General features: G+C 29.5%; 1 protein-coding gene across 1 annotated transcript in view; it reads right to left on the bottom strand.

The window, feature by feature from the left end:
* Positions 1–55: 55 nt before the first annotated feature.
* The window catches only part of LOC117175927 (UNC93-like protein), a 203,914-nt gene continuing 190,490 nt past the window's right edge, over positions 56–13,479 (bottom strand). The window contains exon 6 of the mRNA XM_033365776.1: positions 56–3,339. Coding sequence (XP_033221667.1) covers positions 3,020–3,339 — 320 coding nt within the window. The 3' untranslated portion in view covers positions 56–3,019. The remainder of the gene's footprint in view (positions 3,340–13,479) is intronic.

Raw genomic sequence — 13,479 nt, 5'->3', positions numbered from 1 at the left:
TATATACTATAACTAATTTTAAAATCAGGTTAAAAAATGAAAAAACAGTAGCATAATTTTAATTTTTAATTTAATAAAATGTTGCTAGATTAACGCTATTTATTAACATAATGTGTCGGTAATACCTAAAATAATAATTATACAATGAACAATCTCTTGCAAACATAATACAAGGGTAATAATAACTCGACGATACAATAAAAGATAATAGTAACTATATAGCAATAGCAAAAATGATCTGATAGCAATAACAGTTAATGATCTCATTCGTGATCGTCGTCATCATCCAGAATAACAATCTTAATTTCTAAAAATCATGGGCAAAACTAATAATTAAATGCATCTTTCATACTGTACAGTGGCCAGGCTAAACCAAAATTGGTGAGCCAGGTGTGCGTTTTTCTATAGAGTTAATAACGACTTATCTTATCGATTAAAAAAATATATTTATATATTTATATTGTCCCTTAGTTTCATTAAGGATCGACAAACAGAAAACGGTAATTATTCTGACACATCCCTGTATGCTTGCTGACCTGTAATCACATCCAAGGAATCTTCTAATCCCACCATATTTATTAATCATGCATTTTTTTATGATGCAAAATAAACAACAAATTTTTGTGCATCAGTATCTACAAAAGTTCATCAATTTCTAGAGTATATTTTGTGAGTATTCTATGTACAATTCAGCATTGTTAGGGAATGCTGAGGTTTCATTTTGCAGAAAAATATTTATCAAAAATTCCGATGAAAATTTCAAAATCATTAAAAAATCTTGATGGAATTGGAAGATTGCGAATGTTAATATATATGTACATATTACAATAGGCACACCTGCACAAACGTACACACCTTGACATACGCGAAGAAAAACTGTCACACGCGTATATGTAAAACTGGAGAGAAAGCTCTGAGTCCTGGACTAGTGGAGTCTGGACATTGCATGCCTACAATTTGCCAACACGCTTCTTAACTTGACCTATTTTTTATGTTTTATCCTATCGATCTAGCTAGGTAATTATCTAGACTCTAGAGAGAGATAATAAGAAAAGTCTTGGTCCCATTATCGCTGTTATGCGTATTTCAAATTCGTGTCGCTCGCTAAAAACTAATCACTATAAATGAAACTTATTATTATAAAAAAGGAGATTCCTCAGATTGCTAAGGATTAACTTTCTCACATTTTGAGATTGTATCTGGACAATTGGAGAAAAATACTGAAAATACTGCCTTGTACTTTTGGATTTTATTCTTCGCTACCAAACCTTCCTTCCTTCCAATAATTGAAACCGATTTGATAAAAGTTCGCGTTTTTTTTTTTAACTGTATCTTGTCAGATGTTAGTCTACAATAAGCTATAATTTCTCTTTTGTTCGTTATCTTGTAAAATTCCCCATTGTATTGGAATTTTGTATGAGTAAGCACGTAGAGCAGACTTGCCCAGCAAGAAGAAATTTCTGACCGAAGCAAATGTTGCACTTCCACTCTAATTTCTTCTGAAGAGCCCGAGTGGTGGGAAAGTTGACCCCTCCCACGGAGGGTCCCCCCACAACTCAAGCTAACTTCCGCTCTTTAGAAGAAATGTATGTGGAAATGCAACATCTGCTTACATCGGGATTTTTCTCGCTGCGCAGGTCTAACGTAATGCAAGGACAGAATATTTCCGAGTCTTCCGCCCTGGCGCATACGGTTTCGAGATTATCGAACGAGGTATAGAAAACCCGAGATGAAAATTCATAATGTAAAACGTAAAAGGCACTTTCTGCAGAGTTCGTCTTTTGTTCATTTCAGACGAAGCGCATAATGTACTTATTTACCTATCCTCGATTGTCAACTTTGACTAAAGCTGTCAGGTCTCCATTTCCTTTGACTCCTTCGGTCAGATTAAACAAAAGAAAACCCGGCAGTGAAACGTTTGCTGATACAGTAAAGCTTCGCTGCCATTTCATTGTCCTGGTCAAGAATGAATGAAACCCTGGTAACAATTGAAAGGACGGAGGCGCTTTGTACACATGTTCGAATGAGTTAATTCGAGTGGCAAATAGATCCGATGATCTCCATAGAACTGTCGTTCAAATGTAACATAGCAAATCAGCACTTTGTCGTCTGTCACTTACGAATCTTCAAACTGGGATTCAAATAGCTCTATTTCTCATAGTTTTTATGAGCATCAATTATGTGTATCGTATTAGAAAATGGATATTCAATAAACACCATCAGAATCAAGGACATTTGAGGTTATATTTAAAGATTCATGAAAGTGAGAGATGACTGTTCCGAACTTCAGATAAGATTGCTGTACAATGCACAGCAAAGAAGATGAGTCAAGAAGGTTAAAATAATTTAGGGAATAACTCGGATTCTTTTCTGACATTAGTCAAATCAATCTATTTGCCAGGTTAATCGAATCGAAGAGATTAGTTGTCTCCGTCCTGGTTTGGTAGGAATTCCACGAACGTTTCAAATTTTTCTGAGCAGTTCCACTGCTCGGAAAAAAGAGTATCAAAAATTAACTAAGTACACCTAGGTCTAATACTTTTCCAACTCTGCCGCCGACTTCTCCTTTCTATTCTCAAGTGGAATTTGCAGTCAATTTGGCTCACATTGAAGTCGAATTTTTTCGAACAGGTGGAAGTCGGAGAGAGGCGGAAGTGTTACCCAAGAGGGTCTTTGAGCAGGATCGAGAAACGAGATGAAATGTTTGACAAGTCCTAATGATTCTTTCACTCAGAACCTTACCTAAAAAATCCTTTTGCTGGGAGATTTTGAACTTTCTGGAAGAGGATTTCAACCCTCCTTTCGCTGAGCTTAGATGCCAGTGAAAACCAGAAGAGACTCATTGAAAGTTGATCGATCTTTAAAAATCGTTTTGGGTATCTGATAACGACCACCTCCTTGAATTGATCCCTGGTTCTTTGATTTTCTTAATGAATGTTGCCAGGAACTAATGATTGGGATCGATAGATTCCAGAGGTGGAGGAAGAGGATGAAACGAGATTGAGTGGCTAGATCGCCTTCAGAGATGAGTTATGATAATGTCATCATCGATGTCGTCCGTTTCATCGTCTGTCTCTTCCGGTTGATTGGCTTCCGCCTGGGCTGCCTTGGGATCTTCTGCTATGGCCTTGAGCCTTTTTTGCTTGCGCCAGTGGAGGATCTCGACAACCACATAGCCAGCTGATCCGATTATAAGGACAAACAAGAGGGCGTAGAGCTTCATTCTGGCACAGAGATGTGTGCTGTAAGCATAGGCTACGACGAATCCTGCACTCTCCCAAAGACGGTAGTTTGAGAATGCTGCTTCTTTGTTGCGCCTGAAGAGAGTTCCGTAGAGTCCTGAAAAAATTGGTTTTGATTAGACAACTGGTAGTCAAGCAATCGAATGATTAAAAAATTCGGATCATTTGAATTCCTTCAAAAATCTACCTGAAATCTTTGTGAAATAATGAAAGTAAATGTGAAATATTTTTAATCTATCCGAAATCTTTTAAATTTTTGTAATATCTTTGAAATCTTTGGGAAAGCATTGTAATCTTTCTGAAATAGTTACAAATGTTTGCGAAACATTTTATAATACTTGTGAAATTTTTGAAATGTATGTAAAATCTTTGCGAAATATTAAAAATCTTTTTAAAATTTTCGGAAATCTTCTTAGAATGCTTGTGAAATCTTAGGCAATCTTTGCGAAAATTTTTAATTATTTGTGAAATTGCTGAAATCATTTAAGTCTTTGTGAAATCCTCTAAATGTATCCGAAATCTTTGAAATCTTTATGAAATCTTTGGAAAATCATTGAAGTTTTTGTGAAATCTTTTAACTTAAATATATCCGCAATCTTTGCTAAATAAGTAAAATCTTTGGAAAAGCATTGAAATATTTGTAAAATATTTGGGTAATCATTAAAATTTTGTCAAATCTTTGGGAAATAATTGAAATGTTTGTGAAATCATTCAAAACTTTACGAAATCTTTGAGAAATCATTGACATTTTTGTACAATATTTATGAAATCTTTGGAAATCTTTTCGAAATATTTGGCAATCTGTGTGAAATTCGTGCAATCTTTGGAAAATCATTGAAATCCTTATGAAATCTTTGGCAATATGAACTTTTATTTTTTTATTAATGATGATATAAATTGATGGCGTTAAATACATCTATTTATCTTTGAAAGTAAAGTATAATCCTTTTATGTCAAAAAATATGCTATTATGTTTTTTGGTTCAAAATTTATATCTGTTGGTTAAAATTTCTTTTTTACTTGTTTCAAGATTAAATTATTTTGTTTAAAATGTAACAATTTGGTTAAAAAGTCCTCTTTTTTTTTGAAAATTTATTTTTTTTATGAATATTCGTATTTTTTGCTTGAAATTTAATTCGATTGAAAATTTTTTTCTTCTTTAGTCCAAAAACTCATTTGTTTTTGTATAAATTTAATCCCTTTTGGATAAGAATTAGGTTGAAAATGCAAATTTTCGAGTGAAAAATATAACATATTTGTAGAAAATTTAGATTCTCGGCTAAAAAAAATCAACAATTTGGTAGAAGATTGAATTATTTGATCGAGAGTTGATCTATTTTGATGAATTTTTTCCTTTTTTTGCTGAAAATGAATTTTTTAAAATTAGAAATTAACTTTTCCATTTTTGGTTGCAAATTCAGGTATTTGGTCAGAAATTCATTTTTTTTGTAGAAAATAATCCTCTTGGATTTTCGTTAATTCGTCTTTTTTGGATGAATTCAGCTGCCCTTAAATTAAAATTACAATCTTTTTTGATTGAAATGTAACAACTTGGTTGTTATAAATTTATTTTTTAGGTTAAAGATTCCTAATATTAGTTATAAATTTATCTCTTTGGTTGAAAATTAATTTTTTTGGTTAAAATTGTGAAAGAATTACACTGTAACATGCAATTTTTCACTGAAAGGTCTATAAAAAGAAGAAAGGTTAATTTTTTTTAGAAATAAACAATGATAAATTTAATAGCATAATAACAAGAACATTTTCCGAAAAAATCGATGTCGCACCCGAGTCATTTGAAGCACTTTAATTTTTCTACAGCTCAAATGTTGTTTAAACATTTAAACTTAACCGATCAAACGCGGTATACTAATTAAAACATTTTTGAAAAATTATAAAATACCTTTAAATAATAATGCATAGTCACACACAGTAAGGATGTAAATGAAAAAACGAAAAAATTACAAAATGAAAAAAATGAAAGAATAAAACTTGAAAAGAACAAACGAATATCCTTGACCAGTCCGACAGTCTCCTCTAAAAGAAAAGAAGGTATATAATTGTGATGGTGATTACGACAACCACTCATACAGTAATGTGTTGCAGGATTAAAAAAACATGCATAATGCGAAGGAATTAAGTAAATTCGCAGGCCGAACATATCCGAGAGTTGGAAGAGGTAATGAGGGGAGGATGTGTACTAGTTCATTACAGAGATAAAAATCTCTATGAAAAAATTCCATCTCGGGAATATAACTCTAAAAAATACCGTATCTTCTGTCTCCAATTTTCAAGTATGTACGTGTCCTTGACAGGTGCTAGGAAATCAATTTTCGCATAAAGATGAAAAATGAAGTTACTCGAGAATTTAAATTTTTTGCAAGCACGGATCTAATTCATTTTCCGACTCATTTGAGACTACAAAGTGGAAGCTTAATTATATTTGTGGTTACTAAATGTTTTAATAACTGCCACTATTTTTTTCATTTAATGAAGAATTTTGTAATTCTTAGTATTCTTTTGTCTATTCTTGTCCTTTATTACTCTTTTGATTCCTTTTGTTCTTTTTTTGTAGAAAAAAAAAGATTGACGAAATAGATATTAGCACATAACGTTTAAAAAGTTTAACGTTCGGAGAAACCATTTTGGATTTCTTGCAGTCGTTAAAAACTGAAGAATTACTTTATTTCTTTATAGTTCCAGAACAGCTCAGTAGGGATTATCGAATCCAGATAATAAATATACAGTCAGCGAGCCATGTCAGGACTCATTACAAGGAGAAACCGGCTACAGCGATGGATACGTCTGATTTGCCATCCGAATACAGTTATCTCTAGACTGCCATGAACTGGATATCTGGATGACATTTTTGAAAAGTCGGCAAAGTGCAGAGTTCTGAAATCTAGATATTCTTGAAAAAATATTTTGCAATTGGAATTTAGATGCAGGCTGTTTGAATTTTACGAAAATGGCACTTTTTATTTTAAAGCCAAAATAATCAATTTTATATAATAAAATTCAATAATAAAATTGTACAGTATTGAGGGATTAGATAGTTCTGGTTATTAGGGTAGGTAAAAAGCATGGTTTTAGAAATCGCAAACAATACCATGCTTAAAAGTATAGTGCATTGGTACCCTCATGAAGTGTACTTATATTATGATCTGCAGAATTTTAAAGTTTTTTTTATTTTCAATATTTATCCATTTTCGGGGGAAAGCCCTAAAAAATGCAAGAGAATGTAAATTTAAAAAAATTTTAACTCTTCAGATGATAATTTTGAAGTCCTATTTTCCTCGCCCCTGTTAGTTAAAATTAAATCGATCGATTGCACATTTCTAAAACCATTTTTTTCAATCCATCCTATTGGTTACTGCAGTGAGGGATTCTGAAACATCAAAATTGCAAAAGTCAACAAATTTCTGTAAGAAGCACTTTAAGTAACTGCCAAGAATAATAAATTACTTTATCAATTTAAATCTCCTTTTTCAAGAAGTATTTCTATTTCTTACCCTATTCTGATTCATAATTTTAGTTGAAAGTTTATCTCATTAAAATTCTTTTCTTTTTTCTTTTTTAGTTTGAAATTAATGTTTTTAATGGAACATTGAACTATTCCATTTTTGGTTACACATTTATTCTTTATAATTTAAAAAATCAACTATTTACGTGAAAATTTATCTGTTTAGTAAAAAAGTTGTCTAATTTAGGTAAAAATTAATCTTCTTTGTCGAAAAGTCATCATTTTGATTTAAAATTCATTTCTTTTGTTTAAAAAATATCATTTTGCTAGAAAATATTTCTTCTTTGTAAAAAATTCATTTTTGTAAGTTTAAAATTCAGCCTTTTGGTTAAAAATGCAGCTATGTAGTTTGTTGGAAATTCAACTACTTGGTTGAAAGTTGAAATAATTTTTTAAACATGCATTTTTCTTTTAATATCAATCATTTTAGTAAAAAAATACATCTCTTTAATTAAAAATGAGTTTTTTTTTTGTCAAAAATCAATTTTTTCATCTAAAAATTTAACTATTCCATTTTTATAACATTTACTCTTTATAAGTAAGAAATTAAACTATTTAAATGAAAATTCATATAGTTTGTTTCAAATTGGTCTTTTCTGGTAGAAAATTCATCTTTGTAGGTTAAAACGTCTTGACGGCGATGCCCATTTGATCGCCGTCTACCTGTTCGCTCTACCCCCGCTACCCAATTTTCTCTCAAGCAGCTTGCGCAGGGTTGCTGTCACCGACCTTTGCCAGCAGAAGACCTTCTTTCTTAATCAGGAATAAAATACGAAAAATATTTTTTTTATTTTCCAATTAAAAATTTTTTAATATTAGATTCAAAATTTCCATTTTTTGGTGATTCTAGTGATATGGTACTTCACTTAATAAGTTGAAAATGATAATAAGTGCTCTGTTAATAAATTAGGCTTCGCATTTTCATAATAAAATCTTTTAGAAATTCAAAATGCCACTATTTTCCTGAAAAATACGGATAGCACTTATTCTCATTTTCAACTTATTGAGACAAGTTACAGATCGTTGGCATCGTCAAAAACATAGATCTCTTAATTACTAATTGCAAAGTAAAAAATGTTTATGTTTCGCATTTTATTCCTCGTTAGAATTAAACCCCCCTCCCCCTTTACTGGTTGGCGGAAGCAGTTTCGCGAATGCTCAGCTGCGTAAGAGGAAAATTTGGATAGTGAGGGTAGAGCGATCAAATGGGCTCTGCTCAAAGTATTCTAGAATTACCATCTATTTTCCTTTCGCTGCGTCACTAATTATGTACCTTTGGACAGCCAACCCAAAATTTGGTTAGTTATTACATTCAAATTGTCACGTACATCATCTTCCTCCGAGACATGCGAGGTACATTTACATTTACATTTGCATTTAACTATGCAATTTAGCAATAGTCATCCTACTCCTACAATTTTAGGTTTCATGAAATAGTGAAGTCACGTTAGACATAATAAACAAAAAAGCTCGGCATTGTAGAGAACGGATTTTTACTGAACCTTTTAGATTGTGTTGCTAATAAAAATAAATACTTAAAAGTTTAAAAAAAACTATTTTATTTTGAATTGAGAAATCTCGAAACTGAATGATTTCAGAATAAAATTACAAAAACAAGACAATTTCAATACGTTAAAATTCGAATAATTGCAGAATATAATGTTCAAAATTGGATCCTTGAAAATTCAAAGAAATTGAAATTGCATTATTCATAATTTTTCATTTAAAACTAAAATGATTAAAATTGAATAATTTAAAACTAAAAAGTTTAGTATTTAAGTTATTTTTAATACAAAGCGATTAAAATTTAACAATTTAAAATTGAGATCTAAATTGAATGTTGCAAAATCAATGCTTTAGAAATTCTAGAATTTTTAATTTTTATTACATACAAAATTATAATATAAGATAAAAATTCATAAAGAAAATTTTTACAAGAAAAAAAAATTAACCGTCATTTTCACCATTCAAAATAAAAAAGTCTTCCATTAAAAACCTTTGAAATTAAATTATTGTAAAAAACAGTTGGAAATAAAGTTTAATTTCAAATGAAAAATATTAAAAATGAAAAAAATTTTACTACCAAACGTTGGAAATGAAACGAAACTAAACTTCATTTAAAACTGAAGAAATAATAATCACCCAGCATTGCGATTTTAAAATTTTTTTACTTGAAAATTCAACTATTTGAACTGAATTTACATCGTTTAAAAATTTAATTGTTTATTATTCTTTTCAAAATCCATCCATTTCAATTTTAAATGCTAAATTAAAACTTTTAAATTATCTAATAAATTATTGTAAATATAAGACATGTTTTATGTTAGTGATTTGCGCTGCAAAAAATTTAGTTTTAAAACAATTTTAGTATAAAATTATAAAGTTTCGAAGGAGATTTAAAATTTCTAAAAATGTAGATTGTATTATCCCCCCCCCCCCCGCCTCTGGATATTGGCATTTTTAAACAAAAATTATCATCAAGGTTCGCAATTCTAAATATTTTAAGAATATGTTAGCGTCGGACATTGGTATTCTTAATATATGAAAAAAAGACTTTAAAGAAGATTCACAAATTGGAACAATTGTACGTTATTTTAATGTTTTTCATAGGAAATTATTGGTATTTTTAATTAGAAATAAATACTTGATAAATATTTTAAAAAATAAATACTTTTAATTGAATAAACATCAAAGAATATTTATAATTTCTCCAATTTTTAAAACAATTTTAGGGTCGTGTTCATGTATTTCACCTGAAATTTATATTTTTAAACAAAAAATTATTATATTACAATTTTTTCATCGGAAATTGATTTTTTGCATTAAAAATCATTACACTTGAAAGAAATTTAATGATTTTAAAACGATTTTAGGTTAAGTTGGTGTTTTACGTGGAAAACTGTTATTTTTAGACATACATCATTATAATTTGCACAAGATTCTGGAACAGTTTTCGATTATGTGAGTGTTTTTCATCAATAATATTGGTATTTTCAATTATAAAAATTATATTTAAAAGAATATTTACAATTTTGGCACGATTTTAGGGCAAGATATTGGAACAATTACGTTAGCATTTTCATCAGAAATTGGTATTTTATAACAAAAATGCATTGGTTTACTTGTCTATACAAAAATATTATATAATAATTCTAAGTGTAGGATATTTTAATTTAAAATTTGCGAGACATAAAACATACGAAAATCGAGTGGAAACATAGAAGCTTTAATTTTTACAGAATAAATGAATAGTAGATTATTATATATAATATTTAGATATAATAATAATTTTAATTAAAAAAACAGTAAATTAATATAAATTGTAATACAGATTTTTAACTTTGATTTAGCTTTTTAGTTATAAATATATAATAAATAAACAATAAAGAGAATCATTTTTTAAATAATCTTTTTTTGTGAATACATTTTTCTGAAATAAACTTTTATAATGACCCACAACGTTCTAGCATTATTGTAAGAAAATATAGTCATAAAACATAACAAATTGTTTAAACAATCATGTTTCTTAAATGTCAAGATTACTACCTCGCTTTGAGTGAAAAGTTGAATATTAAACAGACTTACGTGAGAAATTCAATGTCAAAAAAGTAAAAAAATATTTTAAAGATAAATAAAGTTAGGAATAAATGAGTGAATATGTAAGAAGAGTGACGAATAACATAAACTTTAGAAAAGTGACATTAGAGTATATGAATAGTTAAAGAGCTGGTAAAGTTGGAGACTGTCAACTCAATTTAGACCTCTACTAAATTGCAACTTTCTAAATGGCTTCTAGCATTCATGAGTGTCCAGAACATTACGTGCCAGGGAGCGTAAAGTACCGTGCACGTGTTGGGTATTTTACACCCAGCAAAGTGGGGAAAAATAAATGAAAAATTTGGTGATTTACCATGCAGCAATATACTGTGTAGCGAAACTGCGTCTCCTTCTTAGTTATTTAAGAACCTCTTAACAGCTTCAGGCCATAAGGATTTCTTTTCGTACTAAAATTTGTTCGGGGGAATCCAAACGTAAACAGGGATGGTCGCATGAACCATTGCAATTTAACTTTGACGCATGACTAAACCTGATGCAACTAACGCGCCAAAAGTGCGACCCTCAAGCTGTTTGTTAAGCTTGGCTGAGCACATCCTTTTTTTCGGTCCAAAATACATGGGAAATTTTCTTGTTTTAATTTTCCATTCACAAAAAGAAAAAGGAGTTTTTTTTTAAATATGTAGAGGTTCCGGAAGCCCCATGAAGTTTAACACACATAAATCTGTTTTATAGGATCCTAAAAAAAACCCATTAGTGGAAAATTCGGGTTTCCGAGTTTTTGGCGCTAATTATGATTTTTTTTCGTTTCAAAAAAAAAAAATTATTTATAATGCTTAAAATTTTACTTTTACTAATAATTAGATGTTTCTATAAATTTTTTAAACAATTTCGTATTGTTTTTAGTAGTTTTCTCTTCGAATAGAATTAAAAAGACGCGTTTTCTCGGATTTTTCAACTTATTTTAAACCTTTTAATTAGAGTGAGGTAATAATTAGTTAATATTAACAAACGTAATTGTTTAAACAATTTAGTTTTATTAATAATATATTTTTCTTTGAATAATGCCTGAAAGTTGGGCTTTTTCTGAAATATTTAACATTTAATCCACTTTTTACTCTGAGCGAGGTAATAATTATTGCAATTTAACAAACCTAATTATTTTAATGAGTTTTATTGTTATAATTATCTTCGCCTATAGTAAAATTAGATAGTCGCGTTTTTTTCTGAAATTTTCAATTTTTTGTCCACTTTGCACTTAGAGTGAGGTAATACGTATTGAAATTTAGAAAACCTAATTGTTTAAAATAATATTTATTGTTTATAACTATCATCTCTTATATTAATGCTACATAGTGACGGGTTGAAATATCAACCAAACTAATGGAATGTTAAACTGGAATAGTTGAGTTTACAGTAAAAAAATGATTGCTAATAAAAAATTGAATTTTCAACAGACATTTTTTTAACAAAATGGTTTAATTTTTAGCCAAGCATTTGAATTTTCAACAAGAACGAAATAGATTGGAAAATGTTGAAACATATTATAGAAAAAAATATTAATTTTTAACTGCAGTAATGAATTTTCAATTAAAATTATACATTTTCAATACAAAATAAATTCCTAATTTTCTCATAAATTTTCAAGAAAACACGTGAATTTTTAGACAAATAATTAAATTTTTAACTAAAAAAGATCAATTTTAAACAAAAAATAAAATAGTTAAATGTTCAGTTAGTTGCATGAGGTTGAGTCATGCGTTCAAATGCAACAGAAATGAATTAATGCATTTCTGCTTGTTTACGTTTGGATTTCCTCGATTCAGGATCACAGCCACGCAAGCCTTGTCCCAAACTATTCCTATGTCGTGAGTTTAGGGTATTTATTTTAAAGAAATGTGTATTATCGTCAGAGGTAGTTACTATCAATCAGTGTAGATGACATTGCACAATCTGTGAAAATAGAAATCAAAACTATCGATCAAGTTAACTTTTCAAATAACAGAAAATACTTAACGTGATTTTTGACTATATGGAAAAGAAAGTTAAAAAAAATGTTTTAAATTATATTTTTCTGAAATAAGATCTTCTTACTTCGCTCCATTGGGAACCGAACCACATAACTTTCGATTGCATTTGTTTTGTTGTAATTCTATACAATGGAAATTTAATTTACTTTAGGGTATTTTTCACCGCAGAAAAAATCAAGGATTACAAAATGAGTTTCTCGCAATTTCATAAGCAATATCGACTGACTTTCAGCATCTTATCAATTACGAATCTACAATGTTATTTCACATAGCTTCTGTACCTCAGCCGAGAAAGTACGTTTTTTTATTTATAAAAGTTCGAAACTGAGAGAGCTGTTATAAAAATAAAAGAATTAGAAAAGCGTCGATTACAGCGTTTTTATTGTTACCTGTTAGAATTTCTAATCCATTCTCTAAAAAAAAATTATATGTTCTGTGTTGGAAGACCCCGATTAGAGTCTACTAACAAGGGGTGCAACAGATTGTATATTTTTGCTTGGATTCATAATTTTATTATATATAGGTTGTGACCCCAAAGTAAAATAGTGTAATTCTTAGGACCCAATATTTGTTCAGTTTCGAGAAAAACAACTTTAAAGTTTTCGTTGATGGTTTAAATACTTAGATATATCTGATTCAATGTTTTTTTAATTATGCAAAAATAAACATTCTAAATGCATTTTTTTCAATGTAAACTCGCTTTTTCGAATGATTATCGTTTTTTCGGAAAAAATGTTTCTTATCAATTAATTAGTTAGTTGATTTATTATGCATAGGAATCGTTCACATATGATGTCACGCTTTATTTCAAGCCCCCCCCCCTCCCCCCGTACCCCTTGTCGAGCTGTGTCACGAATTAATGAGACTCCACCTATAATATTACGTCACGTTCTTTGGACCCCACCCCCCTTCTTTCACATTTTTAAAAATATTTATAAAAAATACTTTTCGGAATCTTCTCAAATATGAGAATCAAACTTTACATGAACATAATTAAAAATATAATTCTGATTATGAACACCTTTGTATTCTTCTCAAAGAACATATCAAACAGCTAGGATATATATGAACTTAATAATTTTAAGGTTATTAAATAAAAACAAGAAAACCCTCTGTTACATCACGCGCA

The sequence above is a fragment of the Belonocnema kinseyi genome, chromosome 7 (assembly GCF_010883055.1).
Source record: "Belonocnema kinseyi isolate 2016_QV_RU_SX_M_011 chromosome 7, B_treatae_v1, whole genome shotgun sequence".
Taxonomy (NCBI): domain Eukaryota; kingdom Metazoa; phylum Arthropoda; class Insecta; order Hymenoptera; family Cynipidae; genus Belonocnema; species Belonocnema kinseyi.
The sequence above is the reverse complement of the archived record's forward strand: the minus strand, read 5'-3'. Positions and strand labels throughout refer to the sequence as shown.